Source organism: Penaeus chinensis, chromosome 36 (assembly GCF_019202785.1).
Source record: "Penaeus chinensis breed Huanghai No. 1 chromosome 36, ASM1920278v2, whole genome shotgun sequence".
Lineage (NCBI taxonomy): Eukaryota > Metazoa > Arthropoda > Malacostraca > Decapoda > Penaeidae > Penaeus > Penaeus chinensis.
In genome coordinates this window covers 34,523,912-34,546,472 of record NC_061854.1, presented here as the reverse complement: position 1 = coordinate 34,546,472, position 22,561 = coordinate 34,523,912, and the positions used below count along the sequence as shown (strand labels likewise).

The 22,561-nt window shown below is 36.4% G+C and overlaps 1 protein-coding gene across 2 annotated transcripts; it reads right to left on the bottom strand.

The window, feature by feature from the left end:
* Nucleotides 1-13,607: 13,607 nt before the first annotated feature.
* On the bottom strand, nt 13,608-18,539 carry LOC125045039 (perlucin-like protein). 2 transcript variants are annotated; one of them, XM_047642081.1, is made up of 6 exons: nt 18,447-18,530; nt 18,242-18,271; nt 15,168-15,275; nt 14,963-14,992; nt 14,541-14,708; nt 13,608-14,387 (listed from the first exon to the last, which is right to left on the bottom strand). In XM_047642081.1, the coding sequence occupies exons 3-6, from the start codon at nt 15,211-15,213 to the stop codon at nt 14,146-14,148; spliced, it is 486 nt and encodes a 161-aa protein (XP_047498037.1). In that variant the 5' UTR covers nt 15,214-15,275; nt 18,242-18,271; nt 18,447-18,530; the 3' UTR covers nt 13,608-14,145. The 2 variants fall into 2 exon arrangements, with proteins under 2 accessions (XP_047498037.1, XP_047498038.1); XM_047642082.1 differs by lacking the exons at nt 14,963-14,992; nt 15,168-15,275 and having other exon boundaries at nt 18,447-18,539.
* Between the last annotated feature and the right edge of the window lie 4,022 nt (nt 18,540-22,561).

The window sequence follows — 22,561 nt, the reverse complement described above, 5'->3', positions numbered from 1 at the left end:
TCAAAGGTAAAACAGAAAAAAAGTAACAGAAACCATTCTAAATAAGAACAAAATATAATAAATAAAAATACCATGTGTGACAGACCGACTACGTGACTACGGGTTAAAAAGTGCACGGAGACGAATGAGCGTCTTAGACATAGCAAGCAGTTACACCGTCTTGGAGTCATCGAATCCTCTATTTACTGGTAAACAAACAAAACGCCATTTCCCGCCGCTTGCCACCAAAATATATGTTACGCTGTAGTGGATAATCAAAACTCCGTAGAGTTAGAGATGTTAATTTGGTAGCGTGTTATCCAACTCCAGGTAATCTCCAATGGGTTTGGCGTATTTTGGTGATGACTCTCGGGTGATTTGAAAGTGATCCCGTAGTCACAATAAAAGGAAGAAATAACATCATCACTGGCTGACTATAAAGGCAACATAAAAAGAGCATCCGACAACACGACAACACACCATACACTTACTTGATACAGAGGCAACCCGCCACACATCGAGAAGCACCAGTCAGCCAGCTAAAAATCCAACGATCTGTCACCACACAAGATAAAAGCCTCTCTCTCTGACCGACCTGGCTTGACCTTTTATACTGGTGCTTCCCTCGCTTGGTGAGGTTTTATCTATGAAGCATTTCGTTTAATTTATTAAATCGTGTATGGCGAGTTAAACAAGTTTTAGAATACATAAAATAAAAAAACAATAAAACCATACAAAAATGGGCACGTAAGATAGATAAACGACAGGAAAGTATGAAAACGGGAAAACGGGAAACACGAAGAGAGAAACAGAGCTAAGGTGAATTAGTCGAAGGTAAAAGGCAAGAATAAGGCAAGGTAAGTATGGAACATAAGGTAAATAGTGTACAAGTAGTGTTACGTAAAGTAGAAGTAGTGTAGATGTAGATGTAGATCACGGACCAGTGAGGAAGGTAAGTCAAAGGGGTATAAAAACACAGGTTTATTCTTATAAAAAAGCAACAACATAAACACAGGAAAACAGAAAAAACACGTCATCTTGCAGGGCAGAGCAGTCCGTAGATTCTCTATAGATACCCATAACGTCAGGGGAACAGGCGGCCCGGAAGCCTGCGGGAGGACCCGTCTGAAGCCAGGGAAATTCACTACAGTAATGTATAATAAGAATAATATAATTAAATATGGACCTTGTATAGGACGCCTCGGGTTAATGGATTAGTGCAGTCAAAAGTGTGACAAAATCATTGTATGTTTTCATGATTTATGTCTAAAATCTGTCTGGTTTACTTATACCATAAAGTAGGTTTACTTATACCATTAAGTAAGGGTCGTTTAGGTTTTCTTACTTAGCCTAAAACCAAAATAATCTTCAGGTAATATCCTATTAATATCTATGTTTTATATTTTTTTTTATTTTTAGCAGTATTGAGTGATTAAAAAAAAAAAAAAAACTAATTAAAAGTATTTCTGACGTCCAAATCTGATCGAATTGCGAACTGAATTAATGGTCTAAGAATCAAAGGCATATTTCTGTTTCCTTTTATAGCCGTCGACGTATAATTTCTTCAAATTTCTCAAACGCTTCGTCTGCTTTTTTATTTTTTTTGGTGTTCTTATTTTACGTTTTACTTCCTAGCTGCGTTCTTGTGTTATTATTTCATGTTTCGTTTTGTTTGACTTAATGATTAATTCTTAATTTATTTGTTTAATTAATTTTAGTTTTGCCTTAAAAAATAATTCTTATCATTTATTTACGTTTATAATTAATCTTGATTTTTTGTTTGCCTCAATAGTTGATTCTTAATTATTTTCATAAACACATAAAGACATGTGCTTTCAGTAAAACTTACCGAAATTATTACAGCATGAACCTTTTCAGAAGAAGAAAAATATAAAAAAAGAAAAAAAAGAGGAAAAAAAATGGTAAGGAAGAAATAGAAGAAGAAGAAGAAGAGTGAGAAGAGAATAAAAAGGGAAGAAGATGAAAAGAGGAACAATAAGAAGAGAATATGAAAAGAAGAAGAAAAACTAGGAGGAAGAAGAAGAAAGAAGGAAGAAGAAACAGAAGAAATAGAGGAAGAAGTAGAAGGTGTGCGTGTGTGTGTGTGATTGTGAGCTCGTGTGCGTGTGTGTGTGTTTGCGAGGTCGTGTGTGTATATGTATGTTTGTGAGCTCGTGTGTGTGAGTGTGTTTGTGAGCTCGTGTGTGTATGTGTGTGTTTGTGAGATCGTGTGTATATGTGTGTGTTTGTGAGCTCGTGTGTGTGTGTCTCATGCCCTGCTGCCAGCAACATACTGAAACGGAAAGGCTCCCTCTCGCTCACCTGAAGCAAAAAGGCTCAAAAGAATCAAGTTAAAAGTGTTATTATATTTTTTCTTATTTCCTTATAGAATTTGCTTTTCAAAACTGGTGGGTTTTCTTTCCGCCTCTTTTAGGGAAGTTGACACGATGGGCATTTTCAGCATTTCTGCCGGACGGAAACTGTTCGCCAAGGATTTCGTAAACAGTCTGTTATGATATTATAAAGAGAGACAAAAATGAAAGGTATTTGTAGAAATAAAGAGTAGAGGAAAACCGTCACTTTTATAAGAAAATAAGCACAGGATTACTAAAAATATCTTTATGGTTGAGATAATAGAACTGAGCTGATGCCTCATTGTATTTCTTCGTACAGTTCGGTCGGGAAAGAGAGGAAAGGGATCTCACTTTTTCCTGTCGAAATTTTAATGAGAGGGAAAGCTGATATGTAAAGGGATATTTCCTCATGTTTCCTCGACAGGTTTTGCATATGTTTGTTTATTTCAACAAATGTTTTTTTTTCTTCTTCCTCTTTATTATTATCATTATTCCACAGTAACGGCGTGTGTATATGTTGTCTTTGGATAGACAAACAGACAGATAGACGTGTGTGTGTACACATAAAAACAAAAGCAGAGACACATCAACACAGTCACTCCTCTTTTATATGTCTATCTGTCTGTTTGTCTGTCTATCCTGGAATGTGCAACATGAAATATTTCTATTTCATTAAAGTAAGAAACATACCTCCAATATCCCATAACTATAACAGACGCTTTAGTGCTCACATAATTATTCGTCTGGAAAGCAATTAGACCTGACCAGGTTCTCATGGAGCTTATGTTACACTAACGCAACAGAAAAGTATTAAATATACTAGTGTTAAATTCAAGAGATTTGAGCTGATTCTCCATCTGAGCAGATTTTCAATTTCAGTAGATTTCAGTTTATTCTCCCTTTGAGTAGATTTGAGGATAATTAAGCGCACCAACTTTCCTTTATCCTTTCAGCCATATGCCTTAGACGTGAACGAGGGGAAGTTTTGATGTTCGGTCATTTTGAAAATTGTATTCTTTTTTTATTTCGACACGTTTCCTTCAAAAGATTTTAAATTTCGATAGTAAAATAATCTTGTTGATTTTTTTTTACATGTCTACCAGTTTTTTTTGTTTCTTATTTTTTGTTCATGTTTCTGCCTATACTTTTTTATATGTATGTTCGTATTATTTTATGTCTGCTCGTATTCAATGATATCTAAACAATATCAAACTTCAAGAGGATGCAAAAAACATGTATTTCTCTCTTTCTTCTGAAACACGTTAAACAAACAAGATTCTCTTTGTTCGTTCGTGTGTCATGATATCTAAACAACATCAAACAACTAAACATCTAGACTAAACTAAACAACTAAACTAAATTAAGGAACTAGACAATTTTTCTTCTAGAATGAGAATCACTTAATCCGAGATCCTAACTGCTGTTGGAACACAATTTCGCCAAAAGAATTAATTTGTGAAACTCGTTCATTCTGAGAACATTGGGAGAAATAAGAGTTTATTCTGATGTGACTCATGTCGCCGGGAATGGAACTGACAGACACTCACACACACACACATACGCACACACACATACGTACACACACAGACACACACATACACATACACATACACATACACACACGCACACACATACACATACACATACACACACATACACATACACACACACACACATACACATACACACACACACACATACACATACACATACACATACACATTGACATACACATACACACACAGATATATATATACACACACACACACACACACACACATACACACTATCAGATACATACACAATCAGATACACACACTCACACACACACACACACACATACTTATTACAAATAGCGGTTTATATATATATATGTGTGTGTGTGTGTGTGTGTGTGTGTGTGTTAGTAACTATTATAAGCATAAACAGTGGGAGGTATTAATTATCATAGCCTTGCCAACAAGTTAATGTATTTGTGAAAAGGTAGATTAATTGATTGATAGGTTTGAATGATCATATATTCACTTTGGTCAGGAACGAGAATAGAATAAAATGTTCTCTCTCTCTCTCTCTCTCTCTCTCTCTTTCTTTCTTTCTTTCTCTCTTTCTCTTTTTCTCTTCTTCTCTCTGTCTCACTGCCCCCTCTCTCTCTCTCTTTCTCTCCCTCTCCCTCTCTCTCTCTTACCAACCCTGTCTCTCTCTTCTTTTTTTAATGAAATCGAATCTGATTTGTTCACTTATTTCTGAAATCGTGTCATGAACAGGTTTGTTTGCAGGAATGGTTTTGAAAATCGAGGCAATTAATCATGTGCGGATATTTCATCAGATAAACTCCATCATCATCATCATTAATATCATTATCTATATCTATCTATATCTATCTATCTATCTGTATCCCTCTATCTATCAATCTCTCTATCTCTCTTTCTCTCTCTATCTCTATCTATCTATATATATATATGCATATAAATAGGTATTCTAAAGCGAGTAACACTAACGCCAGTCTATCAAAACTACTAACGTCTGAAACATATACGCTCGAAAAGCAATTACAGTTATTGAGTTAGTTTTCCCACCGCTAACGTCACTGACAAAAAAAGAGAAAAAAAAAAAAATCAAACACAACTGCAGAAAATAATATAAATACATCAGTTACCCTCTTCTGTGATACCAACCAATATAAAGAGAAATGCCTCCAAAATAAAAGATTTCCAGAGCGTAAGAAAAAAACTAGACGGGGCATATATACATATATACATATAAATACATACATGCATACATAAATACATATACATATAACAAAACAAAAATGGAATAATATGATAACGTACTGACCTAGAAGTGCAACGACCTTCTCTGATATAAAAGGAATCGAAGTTTCTGTTGCATATAAAAACAAACATAATTCGAGCTTAGTCTGTATGAAAAAAACACCATATCTCCCTAACTGTTGTTGAAGAGAATTGAACCTAAACTGCTTTCACTATTAAGCAATGTTGAGCTAATTACTCGTTCGGTTTAGCTTTTGTATCTAAATCTATATCTATAATTGTCTGTCTATCTATCTATTTATATTTATTAATACTTAACTGCTTTGATTCACTGCAATAAACTCCAGAGCCAATCAGGGTAGCATAGGCAATGTCAAAGCTCTTCTATTTCAATATAAATGTCAAAAACAAAAAACAAAAAACATAAAAAGTCAAATCGTTAGTACTTTCATATGTGCCATAACCCTGACCACTTAACCTCAACTGACTTCACAATTGAAAGAATACAACATTTATTTCATTCATGCTGTCATCGTAGCTAATTGGATAATAGAGTGTCAATACACGTAAGGTTACACGTGCAAGAGATCGTTTTTTTACTTCTATAACGTCATGATCGCAAAAACTAGCAATCCATGCTGACGTCCCTCTAAGGGTACGGTATAATTTACCTACATTTAAGAAAAAACGATATTTCTTGTTCTGTACAATGTAACCATACGTGTTACAATCAGATTAGTTTGCTCTTTGCGAGGTACATAGAAAACTCATAGGCAAGAGGAATATAAATACCTCACTCACATCTTGTGTTATTCATTGTTTCAAAGATGGAAACAGAGGCGTCTGTATACACATAACATCACTTGCATCATCTGATTTATCCCCAAATAACACATCAAGCGCTTTCGTAAACGCGATTAAACCTTTACATTTAGACCATTCCTAAGAATCTGAAAATCGGTCTGGCGAATATCCTCTATCCTCGAAATATATTCGCTCTTAGACCTGAGGATCCCACATGCCAAGCAGTAATCACAGCTCGTGTAATTCGAAATGAGTTCAGTGAAGACTACACATATTGATTTTTATAGGTATAAACCATCGAAGGAAATTTTAGCTGGTGATATGGCCTATATAATTGAATCAATTAACGAACACATTATTGGAGATATCAGTTAGTTGAATATAGAGGAGGTAAACATCGGATAATTTACAAACCTCTTCTATCAACTTCTATTGATGAAATAGCAGTGAAAATGTTAGATCAATACGGTCGCAAAATTTATTTTGAAGACAACCACTCAGTAACCATGGCAATGCACATCCGCTCTAAATAAGATTATAAACGCTCTGACGCATTAGTATACACACACACACACACACACACACACACACAAACACACACACACACACACACACACACACACACACACACACACACACTAACTATTCTTGGGAATCTTCAGTGACTAAAGACGAGAGTAGAAATGCGACCCCAATTTATTCCTCCGGAACCTGATCAGTATATGATCCTGTTTCAAGAACCCCCCCTTTTATCCCGAGGTGGGGGTTTGGGTGATATTCAACCATTTAAAAATCCCGTTATTGACCAACGTGGTGCGGGTATTCTCGAAAGGCTATCCCCTTCATCGTTAGAAACTTTTACCTCCGGCATTAAACATAGGAACCAAAGTGCTAGATAATGTTAGTTCCGGAAAAAAAACAAGGGAATCCCTTCGCGAACACGGTCTCGCGGCTCTCTCAGATGGGGGGGGGGGGGGTGCCATGAGAGGTGGTCAGAGGAAAACGAAAAGAAAGAAAACTAAAACGAAATCAACGAAAAAAGGAAAATACAGAAGAGAAAAGCGCTCAACGATAGCGAGAACAGGAAGAGACATAAAAACGATATATTTTCCATGATGTAGGACAGTGTCATATTGGTCGGTAGCAGGTAACAATGTCCCACCTACAAACGAACGTTGTATCAGATGGAACCGGATTATAAATTCCGGTTGACTCTTTTACGGGGAGAGTGACAGAAATGTTTCCTCTCTTCAATAAACCAACTAGCATAGCTTATCGTCACTGCCTGGATATCCTCCCCACCAACGCCACTTTAAACCAAGAAATAACTGATAAATATACCTAATTTCATATTCCGGGTCAACAAGAATCCTTTCTAGGCCTAAGTAGCTTAGTACTAGAGCTAAAACTACATCTCATGAAGGGGGATGCTAAGGAAAAAATAGGAAAGAATGAACTTGTCGTTTTAGTAAATAACGCCCTCCACTCGCTTTTTAAATCTGCTTCAGTGTTTATACAAGGTCAACAAATGTTAACAGAAATGTCGACATCTAAGAGAGAAACGCTCGCACGAAACATGTTCTTCTAGAACTATAACAAAGGATCAGGGATATAAAAAGATTACACCCAAGAATACTTTTTAAATCTGAATCGCCTCGATAATAGAGTAACGGAGGAGCTTAGAAACCACGGTGTGCACCTATACGCGCCTCTTTTGTTAAACTTGGCACAAGCGACGGGTATTTATTGGATAATGTTGACGTGCGCATTCGGCTGCAATTCGCTTCCAGCGAGTTTGTAGTCTGCACTTCGGATGAGAACATGAACCCAAAGTTCGTTGTAGATTTATCCAAATTGCATATTACAAGACTGAGACCCCACCCACAAGCGATGCTCGCATTTAACGCATCTCTTCATCTCTTGCGATTATCTATACACAAAATCTCTATATAAGACATACGCCATGTCTCTAGGACAACAAGCATTTTCATTAGACTTACCCTGGCGAAGCGTTATACCTGAAAAATTGTACTTTTTCATGTGTGATATGGACGCATTTGCTGGATCTTTGAAAAAGAACCCCTTTTATTTCGATCACAACGGCATTAGGAAAATACACCTAACAGTTAATGGAGCATCAGTTTATAATATCAACGTTGATCTCCATTTCCCCTGCGTGGGACATTTTTTTTTACTGTTTTTACCACTGCTCATTTTTAATTGTGTCCCTATTCATTTACCACATTTTCTAAGTCGCGTTTATCACGTTTTCTGTGTTTTATTGCAATCTTTTAAGTAATGATTGATATCTTTTATTGTTTAAGTTCTTAAAGTTTGCCTCCGTACTATGTGTTTTTAATGATTTTGATCGTCATTTTGATTATTCTTTTTTAGATTAAGATTAATTTTGCGTATTCTTATTTTAGCTTTTTCTTCGATTTATAGATAGGTATGGCGGGATCTGTTCTTTTTATATTGTAAATTTGTCTTTTTATTATATGTATTTATATTTTGATTTTATGATTTTACCGTGTTAATGTTTTTATTCATGTTTTACGTTATTGACATCGTCTTTTTAGCTATTTGGCGATGTCAATGATGTCAGTACTTTTTAGGGAGCTTTATATTTAAATGATTTTAATTAATTGTCTTAGCCCGTTTACTATTTTTTTCCCTTATCATTTTCGTTTATTTTTCTATAAGCTATGTATTTATCATATTTTAATTATATTCATTTATGAAAAAAATGAAAATGACGTCACCAGAACAAAGGTCATTTGCTGGACATTGTCTTTAATATTTGTGTTTTATAATGTTTTTTTTTAGTAAGTTAATGTAAATTTCTTTATCTTATTTTGTATTTTTGTAAAATAACGTCATTTTAGTAAGTATTATTTTTACGCTTTTGTTCCCAAGGCAATTTTATTATTTCAGTATGTTTTAGTTCCTTTATTCGTCCTATTTTAAATGATAGGCTGAGCCACAAGGAATTTTATAGGCCTAGGATCTGTATCAAGTTGTTCAGGGGAGTGAACGGGACCCTTATTTGCGTCCCTAAGCCGTTCTCGCTTCATGGGAGGCTTCAGCTCGCTTCACGAGGCGGGGGTTTAAGTCGGGCTCCTCGTTATAAATCAACAACCATCCTTACACTACAAGCGGAGAAAAATAGCAGACTCCATTGCTCTATAAGCATGAAAAGCGGGGACATTAGTTGGATAGCACGAGAGATTATCCGTAATCACAACCCAAATATCATATTCATAGGATGTATTTCTTCTCATGAAATCCTCCAATTACCGATGGGAGATGTAAAAAAAGATAATAATAAATAAGTAAATAAATAAATGGATGAGCCGAAGCGATGATGATACGCGTAGTGAATATTTTACCCCGTAAAGAAAAGTCCTCGCGCATGGGACATTGGATTTCATGTGTGGTTACTAACCACAGGATAATTTTTATGGACTCACTATGACATGCATCCGGGTGTGTATTAACCATTTCTCCGAGCGTTTATCGATACGCATTCACAAATAAGACGCATTAGCTATCTAGATACAAGATTTCAGGATACAAAAAGCTACGTAAGCGATGCTTATTTATTATTTTTCATTTGCATCATAGCAAGAGCCGGGTTGGACCTAGTTAAGGAGCACCTTTCTCGAATATTTAGTAAAACAGATTACAAGGCCAACGACAAAAAAAGTTTTGAACTTCCTATATAAAAACTATAACATGCCACCGTGTAAAAATATTTTGTAGGAAAGGAATGTCTTATCTGTAGATATGTGATATATTAGTGTCTGTGTATATACCATACCATAACATGTACACCATTGATTATAACCTTCTGTATCATATTAACTATCTACCTCCATTCCTGTAACAACTTGTTTGCTAGTGGCATGTTCCAGTAACAACACGCCTCGGGTAAATCGCCGCCCGTGAGCTGACAGTACGGTCGCACACCGCACTGCTCCTCCTTTGTACTTTAATATAACCTTGATAAGTGATCCCTGGTTTCATTTGAACCTACAAACATATCCGGCAAATCATCACACCACAATATCGACAACGTAGAATGTATTTTTGCCCATGAATGGAAAATATCAATATCGATAATAATAATAATGATGATGAATGACACCACAAGCAATGGGATGGGTTTGATGCTAATCATATCGCGTCCAACAGACCGCGAATCCAGCAGCAGCATCAATTCTGAATAGGAAACCAATCAAGGATGGCTATCGAGGAGGTCTGCCCTGGTAAGTATTGTGAAGGCAAAAGATAAATAACTACTACTACTACTACTACTACTACTACTTTCAGAGAATCCCCCCGCTCAGCAAGCAAAGTAATATTTTAAAAATCGCTGGGCAGTTTGAGTAGATGCATTGCAGTGGTGTCAGGGATGTCAGGCCCAGCATATTTACGGGTTATGCCCATGTGGAAATCCTGGGCGAGATGTTTCTACTATCGGTGAGGGCCATGGTGTTCCCCGGTGGGTGGCCATTTTACCTCGTCCAGGATAACAGCCCCATCCACACGAGCAGTGTCGTGAAAGCGTGACTTCGCCAACATTCCGAGATTACGCTGTGCCACATCCACCCTAATCGCCAGATCTCGGTCTCATTGAGATTGTCTGGGCAGCCATGGGCAGAGACTTCCCCCAAGATCATATACGCAATCGTCATATCGTGGTTGCCCAAGCAATTACGGCATGGGAACGATTGGACGTTAGTGGCATTCATACCACTAGACTTGCCAGCGTCTGCCAGACTGGTGGGGAAAGACAAAATATTAATAGTATTACATACTTGAAAACCCCCCAAAATTTAAGCAAAGAGCAGGCAAAGAGTCTAAGGAGAGCCAAATGCCCCCACCTCCCAAAGTGTTTTAATGATATTATATTAGGGAATAGGAGTATATACAAATTCTTAGTTATCAGTATCTTAAAATTACAAATAAAACGATGGAGAACTACCGAAATCAGTTGAAAATGCGCGGGCCCGAAGCACACCCCGTCATACTTTTTCCTTCGTCTATTGACATAGGTTTCGAACGTCACACTCGTTTAAATGTTTTGAACATTTATTATTAATTGATATTTACTAATTGATATTAATTACATTTAAAGGGATACATGAGCTTACGCCTTCATATTCAATTATACGTAAACTAATTATGTAGAACTTTCCGTAATATTCCCATGACCATTCAAAGACATTAAAACAAAACATGGACCGATCTGAGATACTTCCTTATCTCATTCGTCGTGGAACACTTTTGGAGGCCTGAACATGTGCCCTAAAACATAATAAATGATATAATAATAACAATAACTACTATTGTTTCCTGTGCATGACATACTGAAATTTGTTAATTAACCCAACCGCCCCGGATTTATGTTCTGCCCCTGTAGTTTTTGGTGAAATTTGTTAAATACAGATGGTTCTACATGTGCTCAGCCGGCAAGGAGTCTATCAGTAGGCTCTAGTTACCGATCCTGATTTCCCCATTCCTTGAAGTGGCGGAAAATGTGTTTTTTCTTATTAATACCATTCCTATCGATACTGTTATGATTGTTATTGATGTTACGATTATTAAATTTCCATTAAAATAGTTTAGACAATTAAAAATGATACAAAGACCCTTCCCTAAAGGGACGGAAAAGGGTGAGATAGGCCGTTCTGATAACTGGCTATTTGGTGATTAAGAACTTGTAGAGCCATCTATGTGTAAATAAAATAAATAAACTTGTATTACAGTGGGCATGGCATGTATTCTTGCCACATGGGAAAGATAAACATACGTTTTGTTCTTCTTTGCCAAGGCCTTATTAATATGAAAGCATTTTGATATAAAACTTACACTCTTTCTACGATAGTAATGTAGATTTGTAAGATATTTTGTTGGTAGAGCTGGACGATCTAGTGAAATGTTCACGTTTTCCCATATTAACTAAGCGTTGTTGGGATTACATGGTCATAGGTGCAGAATATCTTATATTATATGACATTACATATCCCCCTGATAAATAGAAATTGAAAAGAAATCTTGCATGTACATTACATATATACATATCTATCTATCTATATATATGTATATATATACATACACACACACACACATACTTATATATATGTATATTTACATGTGTGTGCATACATGTTTGTTTGTTCAACAGCCATATAATCCACAGCAGGATCTGGGCCTCTCTCAGTTCACTATTGCGAGGTTATTTGGCAGTACCACCTTTGCCTTGCAAGTACATTTAGTCTAGCACTAAGTGCAATGATATCCTCATTAACATCCTTATCGTTACTGAATAATGCAACATACAGTGCAGCATCAGACTTGAACTTCCCTTTTTCTTCCAGTTTCACTCTAGGCTGAGGCGCCCTGCACGCTCATCAGCGAGCACCCTCTAAACGTTGGTTTCGAACATTATTTGGTCACAGTATTTGCCCGGCGGGACTACAGCTTCGTTGAAATGAGCCTTATATCTATGCTACAGTATCGCTAACGGCATCATAACTAGAAGACAGAATGATAACGTAATAAAATTTAAAGCCAAGATCAAAGTTCAGTTACCAGGTATACAAAAAAATCACACACACACACACATACACACACATACACATACACACACACACACACACACACGCACACACACACACACACACACACATACACACACATACACATACACACACACACACACACATATATATATATATATATATATATATATATATATATATTAGTGTGATTGTGTGTGCAGTTAAGGAATAAACACGATTCTCAGTGTTACTTTCTTGTATAAAATGTTCTTATAAAACTTTCGGGGTCCCTACTTGTTACTGGGGTGGAATATATCTCCAATAAATAATTTGATTATGCTCTTCTCAAACTCTGTATTTTTTTTTTTTTTGTGAAAGAATGAAAGAGAACTGAAGGCAAGAAATAATAATGAATAAACTGACAACGAATGATAAGTAGTTTTTGAGAAATAGAATCGCTACTTATTTTTTTTTTCATCATTGCTATTATTATCATTGTTGTTATCATTATTATCCATATATTTTACATAAGAAGCTTAGTGAATCAGATTACTCCTGAGGTTAGTTGCCAGTTTGTTTGTTTCCTGAGGATGGACACCGTGTAATAATTTTCATCTTGTTCTAAATCTCAGAGGCTCAAACATCCATCATTAGTCAGTGTTCTTAGATAAGCCTTATTATTAAAATTCCTGAAATAAAAGAACCATTATTGTGGCGGATGGATACAGACATATACCTGAGACTGGTGGCAGTAAGGTCTAATAATATATACGTGTATAGATGTGTATATATACATAAACAAGCATAAACATATATATAGATAGATATAGATATAAAAATACATAGATATGTATATTTCCATATATATTTTATATACATACACACACTGACATAAAAACCTACATACACACACACATATATATGTACATAAACACACACACATGTCAATGCTCCGGTATGTCCTTTCGCACTGTTAGCCCCCCCCCCCCTCCCATTATATCTTTAACATCAATATATAAACACACACAAATATATTATTTAATTGCGTCGGGAAGTCCTTTCGCATTGTTAGCCCCCCCCCCCCCCCCTTCGCACCGAGAGAAGAAAAGAAGGTAAGAGAAAAATCAGCTTGATAGATTTCCTTGGGTACCTTTAATTCTTCTTATAGAATTCGGTATGGATTTTTTTCTGTATGTATGAAAGAAGAAGGCTTTGGAGGGTGTGGAACAATACGTCCACTGTTCATTTTTAGGAGTCCATACAGAAGGAATAGGTGGAAAAAAAATGGAGGTCAACCTCATGACAAACAACAATATCAGCAAATTATACAATTCTTTAGAGAGGCACGTCGAACGAGGCAGGGAGTAGGCTGAGGATAGGATAGCTAAGGGAAAAGCTGCGTGGTGTCCCTTTCCCTTTTGGCCAAAGCACGTGCCGAAGGTATGAACCCAGATGCTGAGGTGTGTGAAGTATCAGGTTTCTCCCAATATCAATATGTTAATAATTCCGGTTTTCGCCACCAATGCCAAAGTCCTTATTTTTCAAGGAGCTTTCGGAGGAGTAATCAAATTAAGATCGATGGAATCACTAAACATAAATGTTGCCAAAACAAGGAATATCTGCTTTTACATGTCTACATTACTGATCAGCAGAATTTTGAGATCACCTTCGTCAATGTATCTCACAGATAACGGACAGTTTTCCATCACATGTATAATCTATCATGAAGAAATGATCATCTTTATCCAAGTATACGCAGTTCTGGTTGGTTCCGCCATCGGGTTCTTGCACCTGGTCTGCATGGTCGCCCCAGAACGGCGTCCCCATTTTGACCTTCGTTCCGTCCGTCCACCTGAAGTCGCCCTCGTGGCCTTCGTCTGAGGCGCCGATCCAGTACGTGTGGCCGTCGAGCTCTGTTAAAGGGAGGGTTGGCGTCTGAGAGGGATTCTTGCAAGGTACGTGAATGATGCAAGAAAAGAATATGGACGCGACGGAAGAATTTGGACGGTTAGATTAGCAACTGAGATGAGGAACAAGTATTTACGCTGACATGGCGTCGGTCTTACTGTTTTCTTTGATGAACTTGACGAGGTAGTACATGAAGTTTGCGTCATCGAGCTTGACTATGTCGGCGCCGATGTTAAAGCACACGTTGTACATATCGTGCCACGTGGCAGACTGCGTGCGGAACTGGACGCAGTGGTCGTAAATATTGTGGAATCCGACAGGGCATTCTGCGGCGGAAATTTTTAGCACTGTTCAACATATGGGCGAAGGAAATCCTTTTACTGTAAGCGAATATGCGTTACAAGCAATTTCTGATTATTCATAGTTTATCTATGTGATTATTATTATTATTATTATCATTACCATGATTATTATCATTATTAGTTACTTGCTATTCGTGTTTAACATATTCCTGTAGAAATTCACGATTCATACTCGTCCAAAGCATGTCCACACCTACGTGCTGTATGTAAGTACTCACGTATTTCCTTATGGGATAAGGGTGCAGATCCTGTCAAGAAAACGAGTCAAGATAAGTCGACCAACGGTGCACAAAGCAATCATAAATAGAAGACAATAGAGCTAAGAATGATGCTAATCTGTTCAAATAGGCGTGAGAATATTAGTTGCAATGGCATAATTGCAGACACAGAAGCTAAAGGCCTGAGACATTATGAGACTCTTACCCGTCAGCGGGAGCAGGGAAGGCAGCAGGAGAACAAGGAACCTCATGGCGCGCTGCTTGTCTGCCTCCACGGGGCAATGCTGTGCCTTTTATGCTGCAGTGCGTCCCTCTGTACTTAGAAAAAAAAATATATATTGATTTGGGTAACGCCACTAATAGGAAGAGCGACAGGTGGCGGGAATTCACACTTTTTTCACACATTTTTTTAGACTACATTGACAAGATGGAAATAAATATCTTATCTCGGTTTTTAACGATGGACTAATATAAATATATACACACACTGGCACACATGTATTATATAATATATATATGTGTATCAACTATATCAACAAATTATACTATTCTATAGAGAGGCACGACGGACGAGGCAGGGAATAGGCTGAGGATAGGATAGCTAAGGGAAAAGCTGCGTGTTGCCCCTTTCATTTTTGGCCAAAGCACGTGCCGAAGGTATGAACCCAGATGCTGAGGTGTGTGAAGTATCAGGTCTGTCCCAAAATCAATATCCTATTATCTCCGTTTTTTTCAAGGAGCCAAGTAATCAAATGAAGATCGATGCAATCACTCGACACAAATGTTGCTAAAACAAGGAATATCTACAATACTGATCACCTTTGTCAATGTATCTCACAGATAACGGACAGTTTTGTATCACATGAATAATCTATCATGAAGAAATGATCAGCTCTATCCAAGTATATGCAGTTCTGGTTGGTTCCGCCATCGGGTTCTTGCACCTGGTCTTCGTGGTCGCCCCAGAACGGCGTCCCCATCTTGACCACCGTTCCGTCCACCCACCTGAAGAAGCCTTCTGCCTCTAGGTCTGTGGCGCCGATCCAGTAATGGTTGTCGTCCAGTCCTTTTTAAAGATATGCCGAGTTTGGAACCATGCGGTTGGCACACTGAAGAGGGACTTCTTCAGTGTGCAAGGCAGCAGGAAACTCATGGAGGGCGGGAGCGTTCATTTCCCCTGCAGATGTGACCCATCTGCCCACTGCCCATATATATTTGTTTACACATATACATTATATATATGTATATATATACACATTATATATATGTATTTATATTAGAGACATATGTATATATATATTTTATATATAAAATGTATATATATACACACACATTTTATATATATGTATATACATATGTATATATATATATACATATATACATATATACATACAATATATATACACATTATATATATATATATAGATATATATATGTATATTTATATATATTTATATATATACATATATATATAAAATATATATTTATATTGTATATGTATATATATAAATATGAATATATAATATGTATGTATGTATATATATATAAATATATATATATGTGTACACACATACATCATTATATATATATATATTTTATATATGTATATATACAAATATATGTATATATACACATTATTTACATATATATGTATATATATACATTATATACATACATTATATATATATATATATATATATATATATACACACACATCATATATATATATATATATATATATATATATATATATATATATGTATATATATATTATATACACCATATATATATTATATATATTATATATATTATATATATTATATATATTATATATATTATATATATATTATGTATATACATATATATATGTATATATACATATATATATATATATATATATATATATATATATATAGTTGAGGGTTAAACATGATTATCCATGCAACCTTTTCGTATAAAATTTTGTATATATATATAAAAACAAAAACCGTCGAGGCCCCCTCTTATTAGTGGGGTGGAATATACATCCAATAAATAATTGAATTTGGTTCTGCTCAAACTCTGGAATTATCTCTTTTTTTGTTGAATAAATGATGAACTGAAGGCAGAAAATAGTTAAAAAAGCGAAAACGAATGTTATGTAAATTTTGAGAATTAGAGAAGGTACTTAATTATTTAAATGAGAAATGATGGCCGAAAACAATAATCAAAATCCCCCCAAAAGGATGTTGTGTAGATTTTGAGAAATAGAAAGGCTACTTAATCATTTCATTTCATTTATTATTACTATCATCATTGCTATTATAATTATTACCATTGCTGTTATTATTGTTATACATACAGATTGGTATGAATATATACTATATATTAGGTAAATGAAGCGAAGGCGTATAAAATGATTATAGAGCTTTTTCTCGGGAGAAGGAAAGACAGGGAGGGAAGCAAAGTGAACAAAATTTTATGAAAATGAACTATTCTGGGGGCATTTAAGGCTATAAACCGGACCTATTAGGTGTAATATAGTAAAAAAAAAAAAAAAAAATTGGGCCTTGGGGCTTCCCTTAAATGACGACCTGGTTTGCCATCTCTAATGGAAGGGACCATAAGCTTCCTGTCTCATCCCACGGCTGTTCATTCATAGTACATATTCCTTTTATATCCCATTATATCTTTGACATCAATATATAAACACAGACACACACACAGATATATTTGTTAATTGCGTCGGGATGTCCTTTCGCATTGTTAGCCCCCCCTTCGCACCCTTCGCACCGAGAGAAGAAAAGAAGGTAAGAGAAAAATCAGCTTGATAGATTTCCTTGGGTACCTTTAATTCTTCTGATAGAATGTGGTATGGATTGTTTCTGTATATATGATAGAAGAAGGCTTTGGAGGGTGTAGAACAATACGTCCACTGTTCATTTATAGAAGGAGTCCATACAGAAGGAATAGGTGGAAAAACATTTGAAGGACAGCATCATGACAAACAACTATTTGAAAAAATTATATTCTATAGAGAGGCCCGTCGAACGAGGCAGGGAGTAGGCTGAGGATAGGAGAGCCAAGGGAAAAGCTGTAAATATACAAATATAAATGCGAATGTTCAAATATATATATATGAACATATACACATATATATGTATATTCACGATTCATACTCGTCCAAAGCAACAGGCATATTGATGAGCAAATGTAAGATCGACATTGAATTCTCCATTACGCGGAGGTTATTTTCCGTGAAGAAATGTCCACACCTACGTGCTGTATGTAAGTACTCACGTATGTCCTTATGGGATAAGGGTGCAGATCCTGTCAAGAAAACGAATCAAGATAAGTCGACCAACGGCGCACAAAGCAATCATAAATAGAAGACAATAGAGCTAAGAATGATGGTACTCTGTTCAAATAGGTGTGAGAATATTAGTTGCAATGGCATAATTGCAGACACAGAAGCAAAAGGCCTGAGACATTATGAGACTCTTACCCGTCAGCGGGAGCAGGGAAGGCAGCAGGAGAGCAAGGAACCTCATGGCGCGCTGCTTGTCTGCCTCCACGGGGCAATGCTGTGCTTTTTATGCTCCAGTGCGTCCAGGTGCACGAGACAAAAGGAAGATAATTGATTTGGGTAACACCAGGAACAGGAAGTGCGACAGGTGGCGGGAATACACACTTACACATTTTTTAGACTTTATTGACAAGACGGAAATAAATATCTCGGTTTTTAACGTTGGACTGATATAAATATATACACACACTGGCACACCTATGTTATATGATATATATATGTGTGTGCGTGTGTTCAAATATATATATATATATATATATATACATATACATATATGGGTGTACCGATCCACATACGCATATATATGTTTGTGTATGTATGTATGTGTAAATATATGTATGAATGTATGTGTATGTATGTTTATGTGAATGTATATGTATAGGTTTGTATGTATGTATATATTACACATATACTCAGATATATACATACACATATACATATGTATGTTTAAACACTTACACACAGGTATATTTGTATATATACGTATACAAATGTGTGTGTTTACACATACATGTATGCATATAAGTATGAATATATGTATAATTATATAAACACAGACACACACATATATAAAACTGTACACACACATTTATATATACATATAAGCATACAAATATATATGTGTGTATGTCTGTATACGGATATATATATATATATATATATATATATATATATATATATATATATATATATATATGCACACATCACACACACACACAAACACACACACATATTGCGGGAACAGTCAGAATATCAGCTTAGTAGCCTGATCCCAGAATGCTATGGGCGTCTTGACGGCTCGAAGGTTCCTCTCGAACTGCCCTCACGCTTTAAACATACATATGCTCCAATGTCAAGTAACATTCTATTTCATTTGTTATCATTAGTGAGATCGCAACCTCACTATATCCCTGCATCGATCACACGAAGAGCCGGCATCACTTCCTATGGCACGGCCCCTTCGCACAAACATATTTTAACATGTCAGCTCTTATACAGCCTCACCGATCGCTGTGTTACAGAATATGTGATATACAAAAATATATGATATACCAGCTGCTGATGTGAAGTACGTGATATATCAGCGGCTACACCACCTCTCAAATGACGCCCCTGGTTTATCATCTCAAATGAGAGGGACCAGAAGCTTCTTGTCTCATCCTACAGTTGTTCATTCATAGTACATATTCATTTTATATCCCATTATATCTATAACATCACAGAACTAAGAGTTTGTTAATCATGGCCATACCATAATATAAATAATAGGCATTGATGATAAAGAACGCCCGTGATGATTCGAGAAATACTGATTTAGAAAATTAATGAAAAATATGTGATGATCTTGAATACGCAAGTTCAGTAGTCAATTAATTTTGTGAACCCAAATTCAAATTCAAAAAAAAAAAAAAAATCTAAGCCAAGATCAAAGTTTAGTTACCAGGCATACATTAGGTTATATATATATATATATACACATATACATATATACATACACACATATATAGTGTGTGTAGTTGAGGAAAAAACACGGTTTCAGTGTTACCTTATTGTTTAAAATTTTGTTTTTATAAAAAAAAAAAAAAAAACGTTCGGGGTCCCTACGTGTTGGTGGGGTGGAATATATCTTCACTAAAGTGTTAAATTATGTTCGGCTCAAACTCGAAAATGAAAGATTACTGAAGGCAAGAAATATTAATAAAAGATTGACAATGTTAAGTAAATTTTGAGAAATAGAATTGCTACTTATTTATTTACATTTTATTGTTTATTATTACTATCATCATTGTTATTACCATTATCATCGCTGTTATTATTAGTATCCATATATTTTACATAAGAGGCTTAGTGAATCAGATTACTCCAGAGCCTGAGGTAAGTTGCGCTTAAAAAACAATCTGGGGCAAAGTCGGCTAAGTGAAGAGTGATACAATATAGGTCGTGAAAGAGATTTGACCAGGTATTACTTCGGAAAGTGACGAAGTGACTTGGTGCTTTATTCATTTATTATTTTAGTGTTTACTTTTATTGTTTTTTACTGCTTTTGCTCGTGTTTTACTCTTTTAATGTTTTAAGTTTGTTTTTTTCCGCGTTATTTTAATAAATGTTCTATCACATATGTCGCAATTTCCCTCGCAAACCCATATGTAAAAGGAGAAAGGATTGACAGTGCAGTGATCCCGCACCCAACACGTACACTACAGACACACACACACACTACACTCGCATACACAATCTTTCGCTCCTTTCCTCACATCTTCTACACTATTCCCCTTCCCACAAACAACACTACGGTCCCATACGTGAACTAAATGGGCGGTGGCAGTGACGCTACTTTTCTACATTCTCGTGGGGTGTAATTGTATTTGTAGTTCACTACACAGGGCCAAATTGATATTTATATATGAAGTAAAAATGGCTGCGGCCCTGAGAGGGTGACGAGCACACGGCAGTAAGATAGTGACCGTAGTGGTTGTCCAGTAAACGTCGGGCAGCGGCACACTCATGCCCCCCAACCACCCACTAAACGATGGTCTAGAACATTCTTTGGATACAGTATTTGTCCGGCGGGCACTACAGTTCGTCTGGATGGGGCCTTATACTAGGGGGCTTCAAACAGTTTGTGAAAAAAGTCCATAATTCAAAATCATATGGATTTTGTTTTTCAATGTGTCTGAACATTCTTCTACCAACATGTTTTAACATGTTCAAACATGAACCCTTAAATGTAGGTAATAACGCTTCGCCGCAAGTTGGAAGACAGGCACCATGAAATCCACCAAAATCGAAGGCAGGACAAACATTAAATGAATGGTGAAACTCGGTTGGGAGAATAGGCAAATCATTGACGCTCTGGAACATGTTTATGGTGACAATGGCCCAAAGAAATCAATGACCTACAAATGGATAAGTCGGTTCATAAGTGGATGAAACGAAATTAAAGATGATCCCCGCAGTGACAGGCCATCAACGTCAGTTTGTAAAGAAAACATTGATGCTGTTTGCAACATGATTGGAAAGAATAGACGAATAACCACTGAATCAGTGGCAGAGACACTCAACATCTCTTTAGGTTCTACACACACAATTCTGGTGGAGAGTTTGGGGCTAAGCAAGCTTTCCGCTCGATGGGTCCCTAGGCTGCTGTGCACAGATCAGCAGCAAACAAGGGTAGATCTTTCAACGGAAATTTTGAACAAGTTGGATGAGGACTCTGAAGCTTTTCTGCAGGAAATTGCAACAGGGGATGAAATATGGATCTACCATACGATCCCGAAGACAAAAAATCAAACCAGTGGCTGTCCAGGGGTGAAAGTGGACCAGTCAAAACAAAATCTGAGCGTTCAAGAGGAAAGGTCATGGCCGCTGTCTTCTGGGATGCAGAGGGGCTTTTGCTGGTTGACTGCTTCGAGAGCAAGAAAACAATTATATCTGCTTATTATGAATGCGTTTTGAGAAAACTATTCAAAAAAATATCAGAAAAACGCCCTGGAAAGCTGCATCAACGCATTCTCTTCCACCACGACAATGCACCCAATTACGGCGCTCGGCAGTCAAGAGCTGTGCTAAGTGGATTTCGATGGGAAATCGTCCGACATCCACCTTACAGCTCCGAATATGCTCCATTCGACTTTTACTCAGACGGACTTAATGGAGCATATGTTGAAAAATAAACATAAATGAAACCATTTTTACATACTGTCCATTTTCCAAAAAAACTTTTTGAAGCCCAATCGCATTAATGTTACAGTATCGCTAATGGCATCATAAATTGAAGACAGATCCAAGAATTATAATAATCTGCTACAATAATCGTGAGAATGATAGTTGTAATGGCATAACTACAGGCACAGAAGCAAAAGGCCTGAGACATTATGAGACTCCTACCGGTCAGGGAAGGCAGCAGGAGAGCAAAGAACCTCATTGCGCGTTGCTTCTCTGACTCTGCCTTTTATGCTCCACCAAGAGAAGAATTGCCAAGCACTGGTCTATGTAGCAACACGTGCAGGCAAGGTGACAGGTGGCAGGAATAC

Excerpts from the sequence above, each read along its gene's own strand:
- LOC125045039 (XM_047642082.1), bottom strand. The coding sequence starts at position 18,492 with ATGAGGTTCCTTGCTCTCCTGCTGCCTTCCCTGCTCCCGCTGACGG. Across the intron at positions 18,272-18,446 it reads TTCCCTGCTCCCGCTGACGG|GATCTGCACCCTTATCCCAT; the intron begins GTAAGAGTCTCA and ends TTTTCTTGACAG. Across the intron at positions 14,388-14,540 it reads CAAGTTCATCAAAGAAAACA|AGCTCGACGGCCACACGTAC; the intron begins GTAAGACCGACG and ends TCCCTTTAACAG.